General features: G+C 32.3%; 1 protein-coding gene across 5 annotated transcripts; it reads right to left on the bottom strand.

The window, feature by feature from the left end:
- Nucleotides 1–2,728: 2,728 nt before the first annotated feature.
- On the bottom strand, nucleotides 2,729–16,264 carry LOC111020133 (threonine--tRNA ligase, mitochondrial 1). Of its 5 annotated transcripts, XM_022296706.2 has the most exons (22): nucleotides 16,105–16,263; nucleotides 15,976–16,001; nucleotides 15,685–15,853; nucleotides 15,360–15,597; nucleotides 15,213–15,272; nucleotides 13,940–14,029; nucleotides 13,194–13,268; nucleotides 12,977–13,105; nucleotides 12,402–12,491; nucleotides 12,111–12,199; nucleotides 11,937–12,033; nucleotides 11,774–11,860; nucleotides 9,570–9,654; nucleotides 9,328–9,422; nucleotides 9,121–9,153; nucleotides 8,938–9,024; nucleotides 7,735–7,827; nucleotides 4,120–4,212; nucleotides 3,788–4,009; nucleotides 3,498–3,569; nucleotides 3,216–3,287; nucleotides 2,729–3,036 (listed from the first exon to the last, which is right to left on the bottom strand). In XM_022296706.2, the coding sequence occupies exons 3-22, from the start codon at nucleotides 15,810–15,812 to the stop codon at nucleotides 2,941–2,943; spliced, it is 2,031 nt and encodes a 676-aa protein (XP_022152398.1). In that variant the 5' UTR covers nucleotides 15,813–15,853; nucleotides 15,976–16,001; nucleotides 16,105–16,263; the 3' UTR covers nucleotides 2,729–2,940. The 5 variants fall into 5 exon arrangements, with proteins under 5 accessions (XP_022152398.1, XP_022152397.1, XP_087980184.1 ...); XM_022296705.2 differs by having other exon boundaries at nucleotides 15,685–16,001; XM_088124058.1 differs by having other exon boundaries at nucleotides 15,976–16,116.
- Between the last annotated feature and the right edge of the window lie 9,219 nt (nucleotides 16,265–25,483).

Genomic DNA, 25,483 nt, shown 5'->3' with positions numbered 1-25,483 from the left:
TATATTTTTGGGTGAAATACATTTTTTACCCTTGCCATTTGGACTTAGTTTTTATTTGATCATCGAATTTAAAAAACCATCATTTCTTATCCGTGAGATCTAAATTAGTTTTTATTTAATCCTTACGTTTCAAAAAATGACATATTTGGTCCATAAAGTTTGAATTTAGTTTTTAATTGGTCATTGAGGTTTGAGATTGGTTTCAAATTGATCCCTAAGTTTGAATTTGATTTCTAGCCAACTATTACTTAACCTAACCAAATAATGATGTCACAATTAACCTATGTTGACTAGACTTTGTTGCTTAAACAAAAGAGAATGAAAAATCTCGTTAGGTTTACTGACGGTCAATTTAACTCAAAGATCAATTAGAAATCAAATCCTAACTTCAAAGACCAATGGGCTAAACATGTCACCTTAGATATTTCATGAACTAAATTGAAACTAAATTTAGATATCAGGGACAGAAATGATGGTTTTTTAAACTCGTGGACCAATTAGAAACTAAGTTCTCAAGGAACAAAAATATATTTTATCCTATATTTTTTAAAATTTTAATACAAACAACTTATGTCATTAATTTTAAATTGAATTCATGAGAAACTATTGTTAAATTTCATTTGAGTAACTATAGTTTCAAAGTAACCATTTTGATTATCCTTATTTTTCTGTCATTTTTTTTAATTTGTATTTTTCTGTTAATTATATAATTGATAAATGATGTGATTTTGAATATGTGTTTACTTGAAAATGTATTGAAGTCTCATATGGGCTAATTAAGATAAGTATTTGTGGGTCAAGTACTAAGGTTCAAATATGACAATTGTTTTTTCTGTTTTTTTTTCTTAATTTTATTTTGAGCACATCGAGGGGTGAGGATCGAACTCACAACCTCTTGGTTTGAGATATATACCCATCAACGCAGAGTTATGCTCATTTAGCAAATATAACTTAATTGTTACTTTAGAAAAGATGCAAGATTTTTATCACATTAATTAGAGTTGATCCTATATGAGTAAAAAATGAGAAAAAGAAAATGAGAGATTGAGGAGTTTGGCGACAAAATAATGTCAATCACAAATAATTCCTTTTATAAAACTCAGAAACTAACATTTAAAATTTAAAATTTAAAATTTAGGAATTAGAATGAAATAAATACGGAAACTCAATGACTATTTAAACATTCAATTGAATATTCATAGCTAAAAAGATTTACAAAAATAGTATAAAATAAATATGTATTTCAAGTATAAAAGAAAGTTTAATTTTACGTAAACCGCATAATTTAAATCAATGTCAAACTCAAATCTAATGCAAAAACACTAAGAAATATCAAATTTATGTTTTTTTTTTTAAGAAAAAAACAGAAATTCATGATAGAGAGTAAAATTTCTTTAAAATTTTATAACAAGTTAAAAAGTTTGAGTTCGATAGGAACATTTTTAATTAAAAAAAATTAAAAAATTAAAGACTAGGCAGTAGCAATGGTCTCCTCCATCCTTTTACTTTGAATGATATTTGGGGTCTAGTAGTTTTTTTTTTCCTCCAAGTTGAGTTATACTGATTTTGTTAAGCTATTTGGATTTGCTTTGTGTATTGAATAATAGGCTATAAATACAATTCCAGAGGGATCATAGTTCAATAGTAATTAACATATATCTCCAATTAGGAGGTTGTGAGTTTGATTCTCAACCCTACATGTTGTACTAAAAAAATTAAGTTATCGAATCATGATAATGGATAAGTGATAAGTGAGTAATAAACAAATTGATGAGACATTTTGTGTTGATAGATGGTCGTGTTCCGTTAATAAAATATTCAACTTTAATTTTATACAATGTCTTATATATTAATTTGCCATAAAAAGTAATAACAACAAAAATAATGATAAAAAAGAAGAAAATCCTCTAATGAAGCTATGTTAATTTGAATATAGGGCAAAATACTCTCTACTTCTAAATTTAGTTCATCTTGGCTATTTATTTGGCATGTTCATTTTGATCAAAATATTTTCCATTTTAGTCCATGTATTTTTAAAATATTTATTTTGGTCTCTCTAATTTTAAAAAGCAACAATTTTAGTCCCTAATTGCAAAATTTTAACATAAATTCTACAAATAATGAAAACCCTTTATTATAAAGTCATGATTACATTTTCAAAAACATATTGATTGAGTACCATATGAAACTATGATAAGAAAAATGGAATTAAGAGTAAAATTAAATGATTAAAATAGTTGCTCTTCAGGACCAAAACAAATTTTTTTAAAGTACAAAAACTAAAATGAATTAAAGTTGAAAATACATGGTCAAAATAAACATTTTAAAAATACATTGACCAAAATGAACAAAAGCTGAAAATACCCGAACCAAAATAGTATTTTAACCTTGAATATATATATAAGTTAAAAGAGGAGCGGAGCGATGCAGACAATGCACAAATCTTTTTGTTGCATAATGATAACATCATCCTGTTTAGAGCATCCAAAAGACAACCAATCCAATCCAAATCATATAGTTTGGGTTGTAGTCCAAATAAATTAAAAATATATATATATGGTAAGCTAAATTAGTTTATAGGTACTAAATAAAAACAACTCAAACATATTATTAATTAGAAAATATTTTTATTTACTTACAAAAAAAAACAAATGCATATATTTTTATTCTAAATTGTATTTTACTCCATGATTCTAGTTTAGGCCCTACACGATCCAAAGCCTCAAAAAACTGCTAAATTTTACCTTCATTAGATCATTTGTCAACCATGAAACTCAAAAACATATACATATTTTACACAAATGAGAACATGGATAGAACCAAGGCAAAGAAACTAATATATTCTTTTGGTAATGACAAAGGGAGCCAAAAAACAATCGAGTTTTATTAATATCTGATGCCATTACCCCCTTATGCTGTTTTCAAATGAACAAGTCATCTCTAATGGAAAGCTGCAACTTCTTCTTTGAAGTGTTTGATCAGGTTCTCAATACTCATCACTGAATGGTCACCCTTATCTCTCACCCGTACGCTTACCTGCCACAACAACTCGAAGGTTGAGTACCGCATTCAAACCGAACAAGACAACACCGCGATCCAAGATGACAATTCAAAAGAACATATTGAGGACCATTGATTTCACTAAAATATTGGTTTCGAATGAAGCACCAGCAACATATATTAGTGTTATTAAAAAATAAAGCAATGGCAGAAACCTGTTTGGTGTTAGCCTCCTCCTCACCAACGACCAATATGTAGTTATACTGTGCCAACTGTGCTTCTCGCACCTGCAAGAAACCACAGCATCACAAGAAAATTAAATTAAGAACCCATCCATCTACTATTTTGAGTAAACACCGTAAGATATTACAACAACTAGATAAATTAATGTTGGCAGTTCACTTTTATGTTGAAGGGCAAGGAAAATAAGAAGTATTCATTTCAACAAGGCAAAATCATGAGCAGGAATAATAAAGACAAAAGTATATTGGACTTGCCTTCTTCTGAATCTTTCGGTCTGTAACATCCACATCGACATAATAACCAGCATGATGAATTAGATCACGCACCTACGAAATATAAAACAGCCAGTATCATAACAGCCAGAAAGTTCATATACTCAATTTCCAATATTTTGTATTACAACATGCAATCATGTCAGGGGCTCTCTACATTTACATAAATGAAAAGAAATCTGAGATTTGAATACTAGAACTTTGACAATGGGACTTGAATAACAGATTGGGTGTTCTGAAGGAAATAAAACCGATAATATTTCAAGTGCTACCTTCAGTGCATAGGATTGAGATTTCTCCGATACGGGACAAACAATTGCTTGACGTGGACTAAGCCAAAAGGGCCACTTCCCTCTGTAGTGCTCCAACAAAATAGCAAACATCCTCTCAACAGACCCCAAGATGGCTCTGTGAATCATAACAGGGCGTTCCCTCTTGGCCTCATCCTCTGCAGAGTAATACAAATCAAAGCGAGCAGGAAGCTGGAAGTCCAACTGCAAATAAATATGCCCACGATGTAAAAAACACTCTGTTGCATGTGAAATACATATGCCCAAGCAACAAGTGCGGGCAAGCAGCTTACGAAATAAGTATATAATAATACCTGAAGGGTTGCACATTGGAATTTTCTTTTCAATGCATCGGATACACTAATATCTATCTTTGGTCCATAAAATGCACCATCTCCTTCATTAATCTATATCAGATGACTCATTAATCAGTAGACACGAACCTCAATAGTTTAGGTATAAACATGGAGTGCTAAAATAGAGTCCACAGAGACTGATATAAGATCAAAAGGAAATTAAGAAAAAAAGGGGGAAAAAAAAGACAAGATACAAATTCATCAAGGGATATGAAAGAATAACTATCAAGAACAAAAATCCAAAATATTAAATATAATTTTTCCTAACTAAAAGCCAAAATGAAACAAACCTGAAAAACAAGAAAAGAAATGGAATATGAAACAACCAAAGATTCAGTCTGTTATGACCAAGGAGAAATATGTGGGTAAAGATTTCCAGCCCTAAGTTTATCGATGTCCACTCACGGTCTACCTCTAGCCGGCTTACTGAACCACTTGTGAGGCTCCACCCTGTAAATAGCCACAATAACTCTCCTCCAAAGGCTCCTATCCTCTTGTGTGAATCTCCAAAGCTATTGAGGAGAAACTCACCTACAGCCACTAATATTTGGAACTAGACACACTTCATCGTACCAACAGTTAAACAAATCTTGAGGCGACATTTCGAAGAGGCGTGAGGGAAGAAGGGGCAATCATCATAATGACATAATGGGAATCACTCTTTTATTTGCAATTAAGTTACTAACACCATGGAATTATGAATCTCAGTACACAATACCTGGGTTGAGTGACATAAAAAAATTGTGTAAACATTTATGGGCAGATTTACCACCAAAGAAGAGGAATAGATATTAGGAATCACTCTTGTCTTTGCACCATGGAACGACTCTCAGAGTTCATACTTGGGCCACGCCTGATACCAAATTTTGTATTGAGTTATCAGATTTAGTGCGATGGTATTCCTAAAGAGGGTTAAGATAGATTCTCAGCAAGACTTCATTTCCACAAACAAATTTTTTTAAATATTTTCTTGTAAAATCGAAAGATAATGGTCTCCCTAGTATTAAGGCTTTTAAAAGGAGCAAGAGTTGTTTGTAGGACGAGAGTTATTTCTGATCATTACTCAATATTACTTAAAACAGGAAATTTGACGTGGGGACCCTCAAATGCATGGCTCAAAAATGATGAATTAATTACTTTGGTAAATTAGAAATGGAAGGAAAGGGACAGATGGACTACTTTCAGAAACATGGAGAAATTGAATTTTTCTAAAGGCAAATTAAAAAATGGAGTTCAAAATTATGTGAATAAACAGCAAGGCAGAATGCCGGAAATAGAGAAATTGCTGGGAGATTTAGAAAGAGAGAGAGAAAAGAAGAAATGGGGTTGTGGAAATGGAAGAAAGGGAGCTCCTTTTTAACGGAAGAATACATTGATCTATGCAATAGCCCCTCCGGACTTGAGCATGAGGAAAAAGAAAAAGAGGGGTTTTTTTTTTTTGGTGAGCCATACAGTAGAAAAATGAAGATAAAATTATTTAGAGAAAATAGAATATTGAAGGATGTTTTTACTTTTTAGTTTCTTAACAAAAATAAAATTTTAATTTAAAACAGAAAAACCATATGCAGTGCCAAGGCACGCGCATTCTTGCATAGAGGTGCGCTCCTAAGCGAGGGCATCCCATTTCATAGCCTACGTGGGACTTTTTGAGAAGCAACCAAGTTGCTCTTCTCAAAACACTGGGAGAGAAGGCTTAAGTAGATATAAGATAGTGTAGTGATGAAAGCTCTTGGGCTTTCCATTAGATTACTTCCTGGCAAAAGAAGAAAAACTTTTATTTTAGAGTTAATATCAAAAGAGGGAATAAGTTTACTGGATTAGAGAAGCATTGAAGGGGAAATTTTGATGCTTATTGGGGAAGCCCAAGTCCTCGCTCCTCAAGCTTTTCCGTCATCACTCCTCAAACTTCTTTGCCATACAATTGGAACTCCAAAATGCCCCTTCTATCCGGAGTTTCACTTCTACTAGAAACAACACCATTATTGAATGAGGAAAAATTCCCTGCAGGAGTTCGCCCCCAATCAGGGAATCCTAGCCCCACCACAAATTTTGTGAGGATGGAAGCCGGGACCGGGACTCTTTTTTTATCATCCGTAATTCTCCCCAATTGCTTCAAATATTTCCTTTTCCCATAACATGAACGGTAAACCTCTTAAGCTTAATTCAATCTTCCAACCCCTTTTCATTTACTCCTTTAGGCAAGACCATGAAAATAAATATCATGAAAATAATTTTTTTTTTTTTAACAAAAATACAACTTCTCATTTGAATAATGAAAAGATAATGTAGTGTTCAATGATACAAACTCTCGAAAGAGTGAAAAAAGAATAGAAAATATGAAAAATGAAAGTACACAGAATTAATAAACGCTCCCCAATTAGCATTAAAGGAGAATAATGCGTAAAATAGTCGACAAGAGAACATCATGAAAATAAATAATTGTGACAACAATAATATGTTTCCACTTAATTTGAGTAAAATCATTCTTTCCTCCCCCCTCTTCCATTTATTTATAAACCGTCAAACTCGAAAAAACCACTTTTAAACACAAGTTCCCTTCGACTCCACATTCATAGGAACAATCCCCTTCTTTTTTGAAATCTTTAATCCAACCGATGTGCTTCCTTCAATTTCTCCCCCAAGCTTGAAAAAATCAAAAAATCACCGCCAAACTTCCTTGGAAAATCCCCCAACATCTCCCACGAAACCTTCTAACCAACTTTATCGACCACTGCCCCTTTAATCTAACCCTTCTTTGGATAAATAGATAATTTCAGTGAACAACTCACTTTTTATTTGAAAGTTTTACCACCCAAACGGCTCCATCCTTGACACTAACTTTTTGAAAGAAATCGAGTCAACTAACATAGCAAAAGCTCCACTAAAGCATTCTACTGCCCAAAGAAGTAGCTCCCATTTCAATCTCATGTAAAAGCAACTTTCCTTTCTTCTAGTTTAATCAAACAACCCATAGAACCCCCAGCTAAACTAATGAAAAATATTTTCCACACTACAAAATTTCATGGAAATAAAGAAAAAAGAAGCAAGAGTCAAACTCCACGCTCATCGTACAAACTAACTCGTATATGTAATTCTTTGGTCTTCAATTTTTCCTTTCCCATGACTGCCAAAGTTCTATGGCTGGCCATTTGCTTTAAAAACCTTGTTAAATTGCAAGATACAGGTATGCTTGAAGAAAGCATATTCAGCAAATGGAACACAATAAGAGAATGTAGAGTGGAAAGAAGAGATAATAAAGTAAACATCAATATGAGTAGTCATGGGGAACCAAACTGAAAATTCTCCACATCAGTAAAGATACACAAGCAAGGCACAAATTTTAAAATATTTAAAGAGGTAATGAATAAAGAGAGAAAAAAGATTCTATGAACAAGATAAAACTTATTCATAGAGTGGCTGCGTCAAACACAAAAAGAATTCCAGTTTTGCCAAAACCAACCAAGAGTGCTAAAAAAGTTTAACTAGAACTAAGAAAAAAGTTTAAACCAATTATAAACATAAAGCGAATTAAAAATCATAAGGTGAACTTAATGCAGGTTCAATTACAAGTACCTGCCAGGGCTTCCCAAATTCATTCAGTGCTTCTGTAAGTGCAGCTTCAGCTTTCTCCCATGTTTCCAAATCTCCAAGGTATTTCTCTGGCCTCTATAACATAATTAAAAATACTAATAAGACAAAATGGAGAGATGTTAAACATGAACCAGTCGTCCAAGAAAAGCTTCAAGTATAAAATAAAAAACCATATAAATTGAGTGTTGGTTAGAGAAAAGTATTGATTTTATAAAGATTTTTGGGCTATCGTCAGAATCTAGATAGAATCTAAGAAGCGTGGACACGGACACAGGATATGTACACAATATGACACGGACATGGCAAATCATCAATCTCTAAAAAAATAGAACAGACACGTTGGGACTTTTTTTTCTTAACATATGTAGATACTGATTCATCCTTTTTCTTTTTCTATTGAGTTCAACAACATTTGGATGTTGATTCATCTCCATCATTAGAAAAGCTAAAAAGATTTGATAGGCTATGGTTAGAGATTGAAGATGTCTCCTAATGGTTTATAAATGATAAATATATATGATTTGTTGGAAGGATTAGAACTTAGGGCGTTCTCTATAACTTCTATTTTTTATAAAGTTAAAGAGGGTTTAAAAAAAAGAATGAACCTTACCGTTGTAGAAGCCGGTGATGAAGTGATGGTGGCATCATGGGTTGGCGGTAGTTGGCAAAGTGGGTGGTGGATTTTAGTCCCCACCCATGATCCCTTAAGATGGTTTTTATCTTTTAGGGTTTTTTATTTAGAAGTTTACAGATTCCTTTTAACTTTTTAGGTTGGGCTTATGGGCTTGACTTTTAATCTTTTCCAAAATTGGTTTTAATTTTCAAGCATGTCCCAGATGTGTGCAGGCGTGTCCAAGAGAAAAATTAGTAATAAAATATTGGACACACTTTTTTGCATGACGGACACATGGAGCGTGTGAACGAATCTGTGTCCAACATGTGTCTGTGCTTCTTAGGATAGAATGAGCTAGTTATCATTAAGAAACAAGCAAAGACTAGGAGTATGGGAGGCCCAAGGTTATATGGGTTTATCAAAAGAAAGAAGGCAAAAAACGTGAAAAGAGCGAGCAAGGGTGTGTAATGTGTTGTTAATGAATAAACAAAGGTAGAAAGCACTTGTGAAGAATATAATAGGCGCAGAATAGAGTGATATGTCATGGTATCTATCTAGAAACATTAACATACCGTTGATAGCTTCAGCTCAAATGTAAATCCAAAAATGTTATAAGCGTATTGGATGAACTCTAGGACGCCCCTTACTTCATCTTTTATCTATATAATGAATACAAAACAACAAAAGAAAAGAGAAGTTAATCTTTATAATATTACAAGCAATACTAGTCAGCAGATCAATTAAATAATATTAACCTGGTTTTCCCTGCAAAAGATATGAGCGTCATCCTGCAAAAGATTTGGACTGAACTTCATGAGTATATGTACGCATAGAAATACAAACAGAATTCACATACCTAAAGGACCAAGATAGAGGAATCTGTATGAAAGCTATGTGATGTGAGATACTGACAATATTATATCTCAACACAATTTCCTACAAAAACCAGGATCTAGAAATACCTGCTGAAATCTTCTCACACGAGTTAATCCAGTCAGTGCCCCACTAGCCTCGTTACGATGCAAAACCCCAAAATCAGCTAACCGAAGAGGAAGTTCTACAGATCAAGAGCAAACATTAAAGAAACAACTTGACCAATAGAGAGTATCCAAGAATAAAAAGAAAAAAATATAAAAAAATGAAAGAGGATAAAAGATTAAATCCACCAAACAAAATTTATTTGCACGGATGTACATGAACCTACCCCTATATGAACGGACTCTATGCTGAAACATCAAACAGTGGCCAGGACAATTCATTGGTTTCAATCCAAATTCCTGCTTTTCAATCTGTACAAGAATTTATAAACAAGCTCAAACCAAGTATTACATGACCAATAAACGGATAAGCAAATTTCCTCTACAAATAGAGGTGAAGAAGACAGGCATGAATAATAATCCCACGTATGCTATAACCCAATTCAAAAATCCCTTTACTTAAGTTGATTTTAAAATAAGCTAAGGTGACCATGTAATGTAATCAATAATTCTAGTTTCTTGAACAACAACTAATCCCAGAAAGATAAAGAACTTTTTCCATAATTTGTAGATGTGTGGCATGGAATATAGTTTTTAAGTCTCGATAATTTTGAATTGGAGGAGGCTAACCAAGTTGATTGAACCGGGGGGACTCTAAAATTTGGACCTTTGATAACTCCATCTTCTCTTTCTTTCCATGTCCAAAGATTTATGTGGCAAAACCCAAGGTGTTTCAAAAGGTATTTTGGAGTTTATTTGGGAGTGAAAGATGCCTTAAAGTTAGATTCTTTCATAATTCATTAGACCCTTTTCCATCACAATAATACTATGGATGTATGGAAAGAGAACCCAAAATTTACCGTTCCCTTTCTTGGCAAATCCTTTGACAAAAGGATGAAGAAACATTCTATCATCTTTTTGTCTCTTGTTCATTGCTTCCACTTTGTGCTTCGTGTTTCAAGCAGCAAATTATTGGTGATGTGGTTGTACAGTTGAAGACCTCATAACTCTAAAGTTCTTTTGGCTAACAATTTTTATTATAAGAGGAAGACTTTGCTGGATAATAATTAGCAAGATTTTTATTATATTTTATCAACTCCCCTTGAGACTAGTGGAGGTAGAATTACGAAATCTATGAGAAAGTTCAACTCTTTTGTTGATAGCTGCAAGCTTGCTGACAAGATCCTCCTCTTGTCAACGGAAGATTCGCCTAGTCTAACAGCAGGGTTAGTGGTAGACTAGATAGGTTTTGTTCTCCAAGGGGTGGGTCGAATTATTTCGCAGCACTAGACAGTCTTTAGGTCCTAGGATTACTTTTGATCGCTAGCCAGTTTGTTTTGATTCCGGTCACATTAAGTGGGCTCCTAGCCCTTTCATAATTGGAAATATGTGGCACACACACCCCCCTCCTTTAAATCCTCTATTTTGTTGTAGACTTCCCTCAATTGTATCATCTTTCTAATAAGAAGTTGCATTCAATGGCCTCCTTTATGCCTTCCTCAAATTATAACTCTTCTATCTCCTTAGGCTTCTATAGCCCTTTATCAGATAGGGAGGCGGTGGAAGTGTCGGCCCTTCTTGATATTTTAGGTAATGTTCAGGTGGGTCCAAGGATGAGGGATGTCTATTTCTGAGGCTTTTCTTATAGTTCTTTGTTCCAAATTTTATGCATCCCTCTATCTCCTGATGCCCTTTCTTCATCCTCTCTTGGGAAGGTTAAAGATCCCTAATAAGGTCAAAATTATTTGCGTAGCAGGTTTTGCATGGGAGAGTTAACACCTTAGATCGTATTTAAAGGTAGGTATTCCTCCTTTGTGTTGGGCTCACGATAGTGCAAGTCTATGCAAACTTGCATTAGAGGATCTTGAACATATTTTGTAAGACTGCTTAATTGCTCAGGCCTTATGGTGCCATTTTGCCTGTTTTTGGATCTTGTGGGCGTGTAATGGGGATTGTTGTTCTATGATTCGTGATAAGAGGAGAGTTCTTTGGTGGGTTTTTTTTTCCTTGACTATTTTGTGGGGTATATGGCTAGAGAAGAATGGTAGAATTTTTAGAGGGTGGAAGGGCCCTGGGAAGAGGTGTGGGAAATTACCTCTTTATGGGCTTTGGTTTCAACTTTTGGATTGGAGTCCATTTGTTAGGTTAGCTCCTTTCAAGGGGCTGAGTCTTTTGTATGCCTTTGTATTTTCTTTCTTGTTTCTCAATGAAAACTTGATTCTCATTAAAATATATATATACTCTCTCCAGGGACTTCTGTAATTCTATTTCTTTTGATATTCAGTCAAGTGGAGAGTCTTGTACGACTCCTCTGACTAGTTTGAAAGTTTTCTCTTCCACCCTTGTTGAAACTCTCTTTTTATTTAATGTACTGGTTCTTTTTTAAAAAATATGATAAATCCAATAACTAGATATTATTTTAAGGCCGAACCTCAAATAAGAACATATTCTCCTTATAATTTGCAGCATGACCAGAAGTTTCCCATAGTTGCATATTGTACATATTTGGTGACACAACCTGCAGAAGAACTAAAATTTCAGGTACCAAAATATATATTGCAATTTCATAAGGATCAAAAACATTGGATATCAACCTCTTCATAACCTCGATCCTTATATTGAGCCCGCATAAAGTCCATAAGTTTGTTGTAGATCCGAGCTCCATGAGGAAGGAAAAACCAGCTTCCAGGACTAAAATTTATATGAATAGGTTTTCAAGAACAGTAATAGTCACTTGGGGCTATACTTTGAGTTATTCAAGTACTTACCTAAGTGGATGACAAAAGAAAAGCTCCTGTTTTGTACCCAATAATCTATGGTCATACTTCTTTGCCTCTTCAAGCATATTGATGTATTCCTTCACAAACACACAGACTTCAGAATAAGATCATGCCAATTAGAAGCAATAACAACATGTATTTGAAACCAAACTTTGGCACTTGTGATCAAATCATCATATTAGTTTTCGTTCATAACCAAATGTTCAGCACATCCTCCTTGAATCAGCAAAAATCTGTGGTTTATAAGAACTAATGACATAAAGAAATTATAAAAAGCACCTTTAAACGTTTTTGATCAGGATAAGATATCCCGTAAACTCTTTGTAAGCTTTCACGATCTTTACTTCCCCTCCAATAGGCTGATGATGCCTGGAATTTCAAATTGTTAAGAATAATAGCCTCATGAATATTACACATACAGATATACATTAGCATTTCATAATCAAAAAGACGAAATACAGACAAAAAAGGCAAGAAGATAAGGCATCTCCTCCCCAGCACGCAGAAAAAGGGATCAATAAAAGAACCACAATCCAAGTTGAAAACACTAAACGAACACACAGAAAAGTTCTTTGTGTAGTTTTTCCAAAGAAAGGATGTGCTAAAGCTACAAAAATGTCTATTAATCAATTTGAAAATTTTTATGATTCCTTTCTACCTAAATCAACTAAAAGATAGATCTCCTAGAGCTCTTTCAAAGTGTCTAGCTTTTTCCTTAATCCACCACCAACCTAAGAAGATCTTCGGAAATCCATGTTAAATCTTTGTGCATACACGAGCCATTCCAAACGTGTTGCATAGACATGGTTGAATTTTTCTTAATCTATATATCTTGGGTGAGGTTTAAACATTACCTTCAGGCATGCAAATGCCTTCACAAATGATGTATTTGGTATATGGGGACCACGACATAAATCAACCAAGGGACCACATCTATAAACAGTGATAGTCTTGTCTTCTGGCAAATCATTAATGATTTCAACCTGCTTAACATCATTCATAATTAGGAATGGGAACTTCAGCCCTCAATTATCAAATGAAATACAAATGTTTTGAGTGATATTCAATTGCCTTGAATTTATTGTCAGAAAACATTTCAAGAGCTTGTTGCCTTGTAACTTCAATGCGCTCAAAAGGTTGTTTCTCCTGAAAATTTAAAAGAAATAAATTGCATTATTCCTCTAATAACAAGTATCCTCAGTAATGATGACATTTCATGCATGAAACCAGATTATTTTTAAAACATTTAATCAAATTATGCTCTCGTTGAGAGTCGAATTCAAGACCTCCCTCTTACTAAACAGGTGCTCTAACCAACTAAGCTACGAGAGCATAATTTGTTAGAAAAAACTTCCAGCACTTAATTTTATAACCAAAAAAGCCGCTAATACAGTTATAATTATAAATTAATGATAAAAGCAAGCACTGCTAAAGTTGAGGAAGCAACGGATATGCACTATGAGTTTCTAGCTTATCATACATTTTTATATCTATTGTCAATTTATTGATTCATTTCTAGTTCCAAAAACTTGAACAATCAGAAGGTTAGTTTATTTGCACTGAATCTATACATTTTTTATAACAAATGAAGTTAAAGTTAGCTACGGTCAGGATGTGGAGTGCGAACTCTCAGCATAGCATCACAGCATACGAAAAAATAATAAATAAAGAAAGAAATACAGATGAACATTCTTTATACAGCTAGTAATGTCCTTCATCCACGTGTAAATACATGGAAAAATATATATAACCAGATTTTTCTAATATAAAATAAGTGGTTTAAATGCCTTGTCAAGAGAATAGAGAAATAACACTACCGATACAGCCTTCAACGCACCAGACTCAATTTGCTTGAAGTGATCGTCATTCAAGCCTAAATCATCATAAAAACCATCATAATAGAATCCCTGTCATGAAAATGAAAGTTCAGTTAATCTAAAGGAAACCAAACTACAAACATAAAAATTAAAGGTAAGTTACATACAGTGATAAAACTCTATCACCCCACATAAGTCAACATGGACAATGCAACAAAAACTTTACCCTAACTACCACAGTTATCCCCTTCAAATTACAGCAAATAATTTATTTCTAGTGAAGAGATAATGCATACTACTGTACACAATGACAGCCCAAAAACTGAGTCGACTAGCCGAAACCGCGAATTTGAAGTCGGTTAGTTGGTTTGAGAGATGCGCCGATCGAAGGTTGGTTGATTCCCCTGAACTTACGGAACCCGACCAACAAAAAGCTTGATCAGTGTTTGGGCTTATCAGAGTGGACGGCGGATGGTTTATAACGCTGTGTCAATTCTCACTCAGGATTCCGAGAAAAGCAGCATCTAGTTGAACAATGCATGGAATTAATGTGGGCAAATTATTTTAGCTCCACGTCTTTTAAGAGCATGAATGAAGATTTAGAAAAGGTTGTTGATGATAACTGCTGTCCAAATAATATGGGGATGCAGCCACAAACATGGAAGTCATTGGCAAGGGATTGATGAAAGAGAGAAGAAAGATATAGGCTAAAGATGGACAAGAAGAGAACTACAAAATCGAAGTTGATTGAGAGGACGAAATATGGATACAAGCAAAAATCACTTGAAGAATGAGGAGCAGAAATCTAAACCTCAATTACCCAGCTCATTCTGAAAGCTTCTGAATGCTAACCCGACTAGTAGAGATTCAAATAAAGACTGTCCTATTTCCATTGGTACGAAAATAGTTCAAGTTCTTTCTGAATTATTCTCACTCTACAGAGCATTTCTAGGCAACAGAACAGAGAAGACAAGCTGAAATTGCACCTTAGTTAATAGAGTTATTACTAGAAAATACCAGGTTAATTTGGCAGAGGCATTAAATATTCTCTAAAAAAAACCTATATACAACACACCTAGAATAGCAACAAGATAGGCAGATTCCTTTTGCTGTTGTACAACCGAAATAGCAATTATTAAGGCAATGGTCACACTTAACAATATATGGTTTCCACTTTCAGAATACCTAGCCCCCCGCTTGTTTTGTTAACTTGTTTTGTCAACTAAAAGGGGATCATCACAAAAGGAAATAACATATATATTTACATAAATACCTCTCCTCTAGTGGTACAGGGTCCAATGCAGAGCTTGCAACCATACTCCATCTCGAGCGCCTAAATCCAGGAAAAACAATACAGTTTAAATAATGTTAGGATTGTCATTAATGAGCTCAGATTCCATTCAATCCATGAGAATACAACCTGTCCAAGTATATGAGCACTAGAATGCCAAAAAGTGTCACGCCCTTCGTCACTTTCGAATGTGAACAGCTTAAGCTCACAATCGCCCTCTAGTGGCCTGCTCATGTCCCATAGAACTCCATCAACTTGCGCAATCAAAGCGTTCGCAGCCAAACTCTTCGAGATTTCTCTTGCAACATCTATCGGTGCTGTCTGCCACTTCTTACCCTCCTTCACCGTCCCATCCGGCAAGGTGATCCTAAACAGTAAAGAATCAAGTAAGTTCCGGATTTCAAAAACCCGAGCACAAGCTAGTAATTTCCACAGATTCCAACGTCATACTAACTCGATTGTATCCGACGGAAGAGAGCGACGGTCGGCAAGCAGCTGAGCTTGTATTGACTGAAAAATCTGGACGCGTTTGGGAATGACGGTATTGAGGTAGGCCTCATCTTTGGAGTGGTGCGCCACCATTGTAGCTACTGAAGCTGGCGCCGGGGAAGCTTGTATCTCCGCTGTTGGAAAGAGGAATCGAACAGAGGATGAAGCTGCTTTACGGCCAATTCGAGGGCGCAACAACAGCATATACAAATGAATTCTTGGGGTTTAGGAGGGGTTTTGGTTTGATCAAAAATACCTTAAACGCTGGGAAATCTTTTGCCTCTGCAAGGTAAATTGAGAGAGAAATACGAGGAAGATGAAGTGAGAGTGAGAGAGCGACAGAGAGAATGAGACAGAGAGACGCTTTTGAAGAGAAGAGACGAACCTTTCAGTGTCACGCCGAGGAAGCTTTTGCGGAATGCTTTGAAGAGACGCAGCTTTCACGATGAGGAATAAAGCATCCAATTGCAAAGATGGATTGGGAGAGAGAGAGAGAGAATAATACAGTGGGAGAGAGAGCGGGAGAGTCAAAGTCGGAGACAGCGAGAGAAATGCACGGGAGAAGGTTTTTTACAAGTATGTCTCCCCTCCCCCGTAATATTTTTTAAATTATACAAAATACTTTTTAGCCGGGAGTTAAAAACATATCCATGTATCTATGAGTTCGACATCGACATAAGAGTCGATATTTACAAAATAGGATTCCTTTATTCGGATGTGGTGTCACTTCATCCATGTACCCCTCTCTACCCAAACATCACATGCAGAACCTCTCCTAGTACGATGCTACATTCAGATTGGCATGATTCTTCCATTCCCTCTTAATATATTAAAGATGTATACTATTACATTTTTTATTCCAAGAGAGCAGAGAAATCTTAACCCTGTTCAAAAGAATTGTGATGTACTTAACAAAGATATACTCACATCATCACCCGTTAATTTTTGTCATATTACAACAAAAGCGACTAATAAACATAATTCAACTAATTAAGACATATATATTAGACTAAAAGTTAAAGGTTCGAATCTCCACCTTTACATATTATTAAACTCCAAAAAAGACATAAAACAAAAGCTCTCGTACGAAATACAACTTCAAAATGTCTCTGAAATTTTCCAACAATTGTAACAAAAATTTCTAGCAAAAAATAATATGAAATGCAACTTGCACCCAACAAGGATGTATTTTGACCTTAATTTGAGAAGCAACTTGCGGCAAAAGCAAGGAACTAACTAGGAATGTTCCGTGTGCCGTTCTTAAAAGAATAAAATATCATTTTTGTTAAAATTTGATGTGAGCATAATTTAAAGGGTCGAAACACATTATTTATCTTCTAAAAAAGTTTAACCTTGAAATCCCTACAATTCTTTATTCAATTAGAAAAAAAAAAACTAACTCAAAATTTTATGCAAATAGAATAGAAAGAAAGCTCTATCTTTTAAGATCCAAATTACAAACAAGCTAGAAGCAATTGGGAAGTAGACGGTACACAAGTAGAATTTTTTTAACGAGTTCTTTTGAGCTTGTTTGGTAACGGTCTCGTTTCTCATTTTTCAATTTTTGTTTATATTTTTTTTAGAATTAGAAACAGGAATATATTTGGTGATCATTTCTGTTTCATATTTCTTGTAAAAAAAAATAGAAACAAAAATATGTTTGATAAGTGTTTCATGTTTCTTGTTTTTATTTTTTTAGTTAAATAAAATTTAGTAAATATAATATAAAAAGATATAATATAGACTCGAAGAATAATATTTATTAAAAAATATAATTTAGAAGATAAATTTCTTTGATATAAAAGTATCCATTATTAACTTAAATAAAGATTAAAATTTCAAATTTTTAATTTTAACCATAGAAATTTTTTGTTTATAAAATATAATAAGTTTAAATAAATAATAAATTATCAAAATATTTTAAGTTAAAAAATATATAACATAAAAAAAGAAAAAAGAAATTTATATTAAAGAAAATATAATTTACAATATAAACTTGTTTTTGATATAAAAGTATAAATTATTAGTTTAAATAAATAATAAAATTTTAAAATATTTTTAATTTCAAAAATAGAATTTTTTTTAAGAAAAATAATCGTTTTAAATCAAAATAAAATTTCAAAAATATAAAATATATAAAAATATAAATTATTAGTTTAAATAAATAATAAAATTTTAAAATATTTTCAATTTAAAAAATAGAAATTTTTTTGTTTAAGAAAATATAATAGTTTTAAAACAAAATAAAATTTCAAAACATTTTAGATTATAAAAATATAAAATATAAAAAAAGAAAAAAAAGTAAAATAGTAAAATATTTTTAATTTTAAAAATAGGAAAATATTTTGTTTAAGAAAATATAATAGTTTTAAATCAAAATAAAATTTCAAAAATATAAAATATAAAAAAAAAAGAAACAAAAAAAATAATAAGTTTCATGCCTTGAGGATCGAACTCGTGGTCATATGACCCACCAGACCATTGAATACTTCTTCAAAATTTGAGACAAATATATTTTTTAATCTGAGACAGCGCTTGGACACAAAATAAAGAAACAGAGACAGCAAACGAGTTCGTAGTTTCCAAAAATTGATCCATTTTTTGAAAACGTTTTTCAAAATTTAGAAACGAAAAATGGGATTGGTTACCAAATATGTCTGTTTCTCAAAAAATGAGAAACATAAACAAGAAACAGGAAATGAGAACGTTACAAACGAACCCTCTGCTTTTTGTGTTGTTACGATACTAAATGATAGGTGAACTTTTGTACACCAAAGTTAAAAGCTCTTTAGATATACGTGAACACTTAACTCATAGACACAAAAACCTCAAGACAATGGAGGGCTCGTTTGATAACCATCCTAGTTCTTGGTTTTTTGTTTTTTTTTAGTTTTTGGTTTTTGATTTTCTGTTTTTAGAAAACAAAAACCATATATGTTTGATAACTATTTTTTGTTTTTTGTTTTTAAAAAACAGAAAGCCGAAATATATTTGTTAACTATTTTTAGTTTTTTTGTTTTTAAAAGGTTAGAAAATTGAAAATACATATTAGAGAAAGAAAATTTATGTAGAATAGAGATGACAACAGTGTGGGTGCGAGTGAAGATGTTTTCCCCCATTCTCGTGCTCGAGAAAATTTGTAGTCTCCATCTTTACCTCGTTCTTGGATTCGAGAGATGTTCTCGAGAAAAATTATCGGTTTTATAATTGTTTTTAATTATTTTTAGAATTTAAGAATAAAAAAAGTGTAATAAATATATATTAATTATTTAAATAATGGAATCGGGGACGGGGACGAGGACGAGGTCGGAATATGCATTTCCTATTTTTGGGACTCAGACCCTATGGAAAATTTTGTCTTCCCCTAATGTAGAGACATGAAAATACAAGTTTAGAGAGATGTAAATAAACTTTTAGAAAATAAATTTTAGAGACATAAATAAAAAGATTTAGAAAAAAATAAGGAAAGAAAAGTTAAAGACAAAAAGAAAAACATTTTACAGAAAAAGAATAAAGTCGAGAGGAAAAGATATGTTAAAGGAAAAAAAGAAATTATAAAGAAAAAGAAAAATTATAGCGGAAACAAATTTAGAAATAGAAACAAGATTCAAAATATAATTTTTAGAGAAAATAAATAAATACAAAGATAAATAAAAGTTACAATGAAATTGAACGAGAAAATAAAATATAATTTTTAGAGGAAAAAATAGATTACGACAGAGAAAATTTATAAAAGATGAAATTTTACAAAAAAAAAAGTAAAACTATCAAATTTTTAGAGAGAGAAATGAAACAGATCTGTTAGAAAAAAAAGACAAAATACAGAAAAATTTGGACAGAAATAAATAAAAATAAATATTTAAAACATGAAAATTGTAGAGAGAGAAAAATAAAGTTTGTAGAGAGAAATTTAGAAATAAAGAAAAATTTAGAGTGAGAAATAAAATTTTTAGATATAAATATGAGAAAGAAAAAAAAAGTTGAGTATTAGAATCAAGAATTAGATTTTGAAAAACAAAAACCTAAAATTGAATAGGAAACAACCTGTTTTTAAAAAACTAAAAACGAAAAACGAAATACTCATCGAAGGCCTTTAAGATGTCAAATTAAATGATAAAGTTAGTATAAATTACTTTGTGATTTGTTAAGAGAAATCATTGATCTTATCTGTTAAACATATTGTTACACTGTTATTAATTAAGTACTTTTAGTTGTATTTTCTCTTCAGCAATACGTCTATATAAACCTCTGCTATCTCACCGTTTAATACACACAATATATGATTGAATTGATCTCTTCTTCCTTGTGTCTCATCTTCTATATGAGATATTATAACATGATTGGTCACCAAAAGATAAGGGTGCAACTGGTTGGTAACTAGAAAACATAAATTTCAAAATAAGGGATTCAATAAAATTCCGAGATATTGAAGCTCTACTCTGTGGAATCGTCCGAGTCCTAGAGAGTGCTCGGGTTTAATCCTTTGAGTTCAAGGAGGGAGGAAGGCTTTATAAAAGCAGCTTCTGACATTCTCAATCGCCTTTATCGTCCTGGAGAGGAATCTTTCCAGGTCACCTCTCTTTTTCTCTAAGAGAACATTGATTGCCAGCCCCACATTTGGCTCTTCATCCAATGGAATGAAACGACAATTCATAAGCTCGCCCACCTTTTGCTTTAGCTCTTCGGCCCGAACCTAAAAATGTGAATTTGTCGTTCCACCCCACGACACTCCTTGTATTATTTGTTTTTAGTGTTTTCAGATATATGTTTGGTATCAATGTGTTTTTTAGTGTTTTAATTGAAAACATAAATTCTTGTGATTGTCTCAAATGAAATGTGACATCTTCCATTTGTAGAGTTCCAGTGGGCCTTATACGGGCCTTCTTCGCATGGGTTTAATGGGCTTGAGCCCAATTCTATTATATCGATCTAATTATTGGATGTCATCAGACGGTTGTAAAGAAGTTACGTGACATAATTTGTTTTGGGAATTTCAAAATTAATTTGAAGACATATGTAAATCTATGATGGGTTCCAAATATAATTTTATCATTTATTTAAAATAATTGGCTACACTTGCTAATTGGCCAAAAAGTTATCATTCAACAAAAAGCAAAGGAAATAAAAGAGAGCTAAAAGTAGAGAAAAATCATGGACCTCATATTTTTGGTAAAGAACGGTGGAAGGAAACCTCTTTTTATAATCGTAGAGAATTGAAAACTACCAAGCTTTTTGAAATTCCAACTCAATTAAACTTCTAATTATTAATCAAAGATACAATCTTTTAAATATTTAAAAATGCTTGGACAAAAATTTTCATATTCAATCTTTTTTAATTCTATATATTTATCAATTTAAGAGTAGATTTAAATTTACTAGTACATTTGATGCCGGTAAAATTTTGTAATTCTATTTTAAAGTATGGAAAATATATACATGTATGAGATCGTTACGAATTAGAATGAAAACTTCATTTTATGGGGACGACTGATGGAATCATAATTTAGGCAAATTGTAGTAGTAATTGATCATTGTGACGACATTTAAGCCATTGTTGATAGCAATAGTTAAGCTCAAGTTGAAAATGTTGATAATATCAAAGGAAATTGTGAGAATGAAAGAAAAAAAAGTTAGAAATATTATGTGGGTGATAGGTAAAATATTTTGAGGGGGCAAAAGAAAGATTTAGCACCAAAAAAATCTTAACTCAACAAATGAGTGAAAAAAAGATCATTTTATAATGGAAAAGGAAAGAGTTGCAAAAACTCTTTAAATTCTAAAACTTTCGATATTAAAAAATTAAATATAATTGTTGACATCGAATTCTGGTCGTAGGCCACGGGACGACATGTGGTACGGGAGCATCAGGGAGCGCGCTTCCGACAGCCGTGGGGCAGCACCTCCTTTTGTGGCTTAGAGACTATCGCCTGCAGTTGTGAGGCATGCCTATGGTATTGGTGGCGTCCGCCTCTTGCTACGGTTACGAACGACGTCTAACCATCTGTGTTCTCTCATCTCTTCGTGAGAGGACATATGTCTTACTCGACAACCGTGTGTGGTCCCGCATTCTAGAAGTAGACACGCATCCTGCTCGGATTCTTTCCCCAACAATAATTAAAGGTTATAATTATTCCATTAATTTGAGTTAAACAAAACTTTTCATATTAGATTTTATGATTTAAATTAAATTAATATAATTTAATAGTTATTAATAATTAATTAGGATGGACACATTTTTTAAATTTAAAAATATACAGAGAAATAAAATTGTCCAAAAATATTTTTCAAAAGATAGTAGATGTTTTTAATCTATTTTGGATAGCTATAAATTTATAGTTATTCTTTAAAAATAAATTGACAAAATATTTTTATATTCAAACTTTCACCTTTGCCATTTAGTTTTTTTTTTCCAATCCATTTCAATTTATAAATACATCGAATTATTCATTTTAACATATTTTTATATTTTTATATTTCTAAACATAATTATTTAACAATTAAAACATTATAACTTTTGAAATTCCATTATTAATTATATAATTAAAGATGAAATCATTAATATTAATTTTTAGGAATAAATTGAAAACAATTTTATTTAAATTTTTTCCATTCTTTTCCTTTTTTCTAAACATAATTATTTAACCATTAAAACATTATAAATTTCATTATTAATTATATAATTAAAAATAAAGTCATTAATTTTATAAATTTTATTATTAATTATATAATTAAAGATAAAGTCATTAATTTTATAATTAATTTTTAGGAATAAATTTACAAAAATTTTATTCAAATCTTCCCTTATTTTTTTTCCTAGTTCATTTTAGCTTAAATAAAATTATTAAAAGGATAAGAAGAAAAAAAAAGAAAAATTAGAAAGGTGGTATGAAGTGAAAGAGGGGACAGAAGTGATTGGAATAAAATTACTATTAAAATAATAAAGAAATCATTAAAATTAATGCGCAGAATAAGGAGATAAAATTTTTCGGGCCCTTTTCAAAAGATAGTAGATGTTTCTAATCTATTTTCATTAGTTCTAAATTTATAATTATTAAATTGACAAAAAATTTTATCTTCAAACTTTTGTCATTTAATTTTTTTTTCCATTTCAATTTATGAATGCATCCAATTATTTATTTTAATATATTTTTATATTTTTATATTTTTAAATATAATTATTTAACCATTAAAACATTATAATTTTTGAAATTCCATTATTAATTATATCATTAAAGATAAAATCATTAATTTTTAAGAATAAATTGAAAACAATTTTATTTCAACCTTTTCCATTCTTTTCCTTTTTTCTAAAAATAATTATTTAACCATTAAAACATTATAAATTTGATTATTAATTATGTAATTAAAGATAAAGTCATTAATTTTATAATTAACTTTTAGGAATAAATTGACAATAATTTTATTCAAACCTTTCCTATTCTTTTCCTTATTCTTTCCCTAGTTCATTTTAACTAAATAAATGTATTAATAAGATAAGAAAAAATAAAGAAAAAGAAAAATTAGGAGGCTGGAGTGAAGAGAGAGGTGAAGAGAGAGGGGAGAGAATAACCTATAATTTTCTAAGTATTATTCTTAGAAATAGTTTGGATTGATATATATTTGGAATAAGTTTAAAATAAAGTATTACTAAAAAAATTCCCTTAAGAGAATTGATTGGAATTTGAGAGATGAGTGAAATGACACGATTACCATTAAAATAATAAATAAAACATTAAAATTAAAGGGCAAAATAGGGAGATAAAGTTTTTCCTTATAATATCTTTTATATATAATATAGATATAGATATATATATAGTATAGATATTCCTTCAAAGTTAAATTTCAAACAATCGATAACAATTTTAATGATTTTTAAGCTAATTTTTAGCATCATTAATTTATCAATTAAAAAGGATAAACACTTTTTTTCCATTAAAAATAAATTGCATTTTTTTAACAATAAATTAATTTGAATTCATATTATATTTATATGTATATTTAATTAATGAATGTATAACATGATAATAGCTTAATTAACTAAATATAATATTATTTTCGTAGAACCATAAATTTTGGGCCAATCGGCTACGACATTATCTATTTTATTTAGGGATTAATTATATATTAACTGTAAATTAAAATTAAAGATAAATTGACAATTAAAATATGTAATTGGGTCATATAAGTATTGGGCTTGGAATCAATTTGGTTCACAAACTTGGCCTAAAACCAATTTACAATGAAATCAAGTGGATTAATATTTAAATTTAAATAAATCCATTTAAAAAATTGGGCTTGGACCAAAATTATTCCAGTCCAATAGCCTACCAAAGCCTATGGAAACCTCTATAAATAGAGGGGACCTCATTCATTTTCAGGGTTCAGAATTTCAGAATTGAGAGAATTCACACCAAATTGAAGACTCTCTGAAGACTTGAAGATTCAAAGACCAACTTGAAGACTTGAAAACTTTCGAAGAACATATAACTTCGATCCAAATTCAAGAATAAGTATCTCAATCTTCATATCAAGTTCGAGAGAAAGAATCAAAGGATAAAGATTGGAGATTGAATCCACTATACAACACATACAAATAATATAAAAGTTCAACTCCACGAAGTATAATTTCTCCGAAAATCTCGTGTGAACAAATTGGCACGACCGATCGGATCATCTCTACCTCTCATATCTTTCTCAAGACTCAAACTTCTCTCAAGAAAAAGAAAGAAGAAACAATGACATCTAAGAAAACTTCTGCAAAAAGTACTTCTACTTCAAACGCATCATCACGGGACAAAGCCACCTAATTTGGTGAAGTATTCCTCAAGGTTACCATCCTTTCGAGGATGACACCTATATAGGGATATCGTTCGGCTTATGCATCCTCGCGGGACAAGACCACCTAATTTGGTGAAGTATCCCTCACGGTTACCATCCTTTTGAGGATGATGCCTATATAGGGATATTGTCCGGCTCACAGATCCTCGCGAGACAAGGTCACCTAATTTGGTGAATTATCCCTCACGATTACCATTCTTTCAGGGATGACACGCCTATAGGGATATTGTCCGACTCACATATCCTCGTAGGACAAGGCCACCTAATTTGGTGAAGTATCCCTTACGGTTACCATCTTTTCGAGGATGACGCCTATACAGGGATATCGTCCGGCTCACACATCCTCGCAGGACAAGGCCACCTAATTTGGTGAAGTATCCCTCACGATTACCATCATTTCGGGGATGACGCCTATATAGGGATATCGTCCGGCTCACACATCCTCGCGAGACAAGACCACCTAATTTGGTGAAGTATCCCTCACGGTTACCATCCTTTCGAGGATGACGCCTATATGAGGAATATCGTTTGGCTCACACATCCTCACAGGACAAGGCCACCTAATTTGGTGAAGTATCTCTCACGGTTACCATCTTTTTGGGGATGACGCGTATATAGGGATATCGTCCGGCTCACATCTCCTCGCGGGACAAGGCCACCTAATTTGGTGAAGTATCCCTCAAGGTTACCATCCTTTCAAAGATGACGCCTATATAGGGATATCGTTTGGCTCACACATTCTCGCGGGAAAAGGCCACCTAATTTGGTAATTTGGTGAAGTATCTCTCACGGTTACCATCATTTCAGGGATGACACGCCTATATAGGGATATTGTCCGAATCACACATCCTCGCAGGACAAGGCCACCTAATTTGGTGAAGTATCCCTTACGGTTACCATCTTTTCGAGGATGACGCCTATATAGA

The sequence above is a fragment of the Momordica charantia genome (assembly GCF_013281855.1).
Source record: "Momordica charantia cultivar OHB3-1 chromosome 5 unlocalized genomic scaffold, Mcharantia_2.0 BLBB01000005.1, whole genome shotgun sequence".
Classification (NCBI taxonomy): domain Eukaryota; kingdom Viridiplantae; phylum Streptophyta; class Magnoliopsida; order Cucurbitales; family Cucurbitaceae; genus Momordica; species Momordica charantia.
This window is presented reverse-complemented; position numbering and strand designations above follow the sequence as displayed.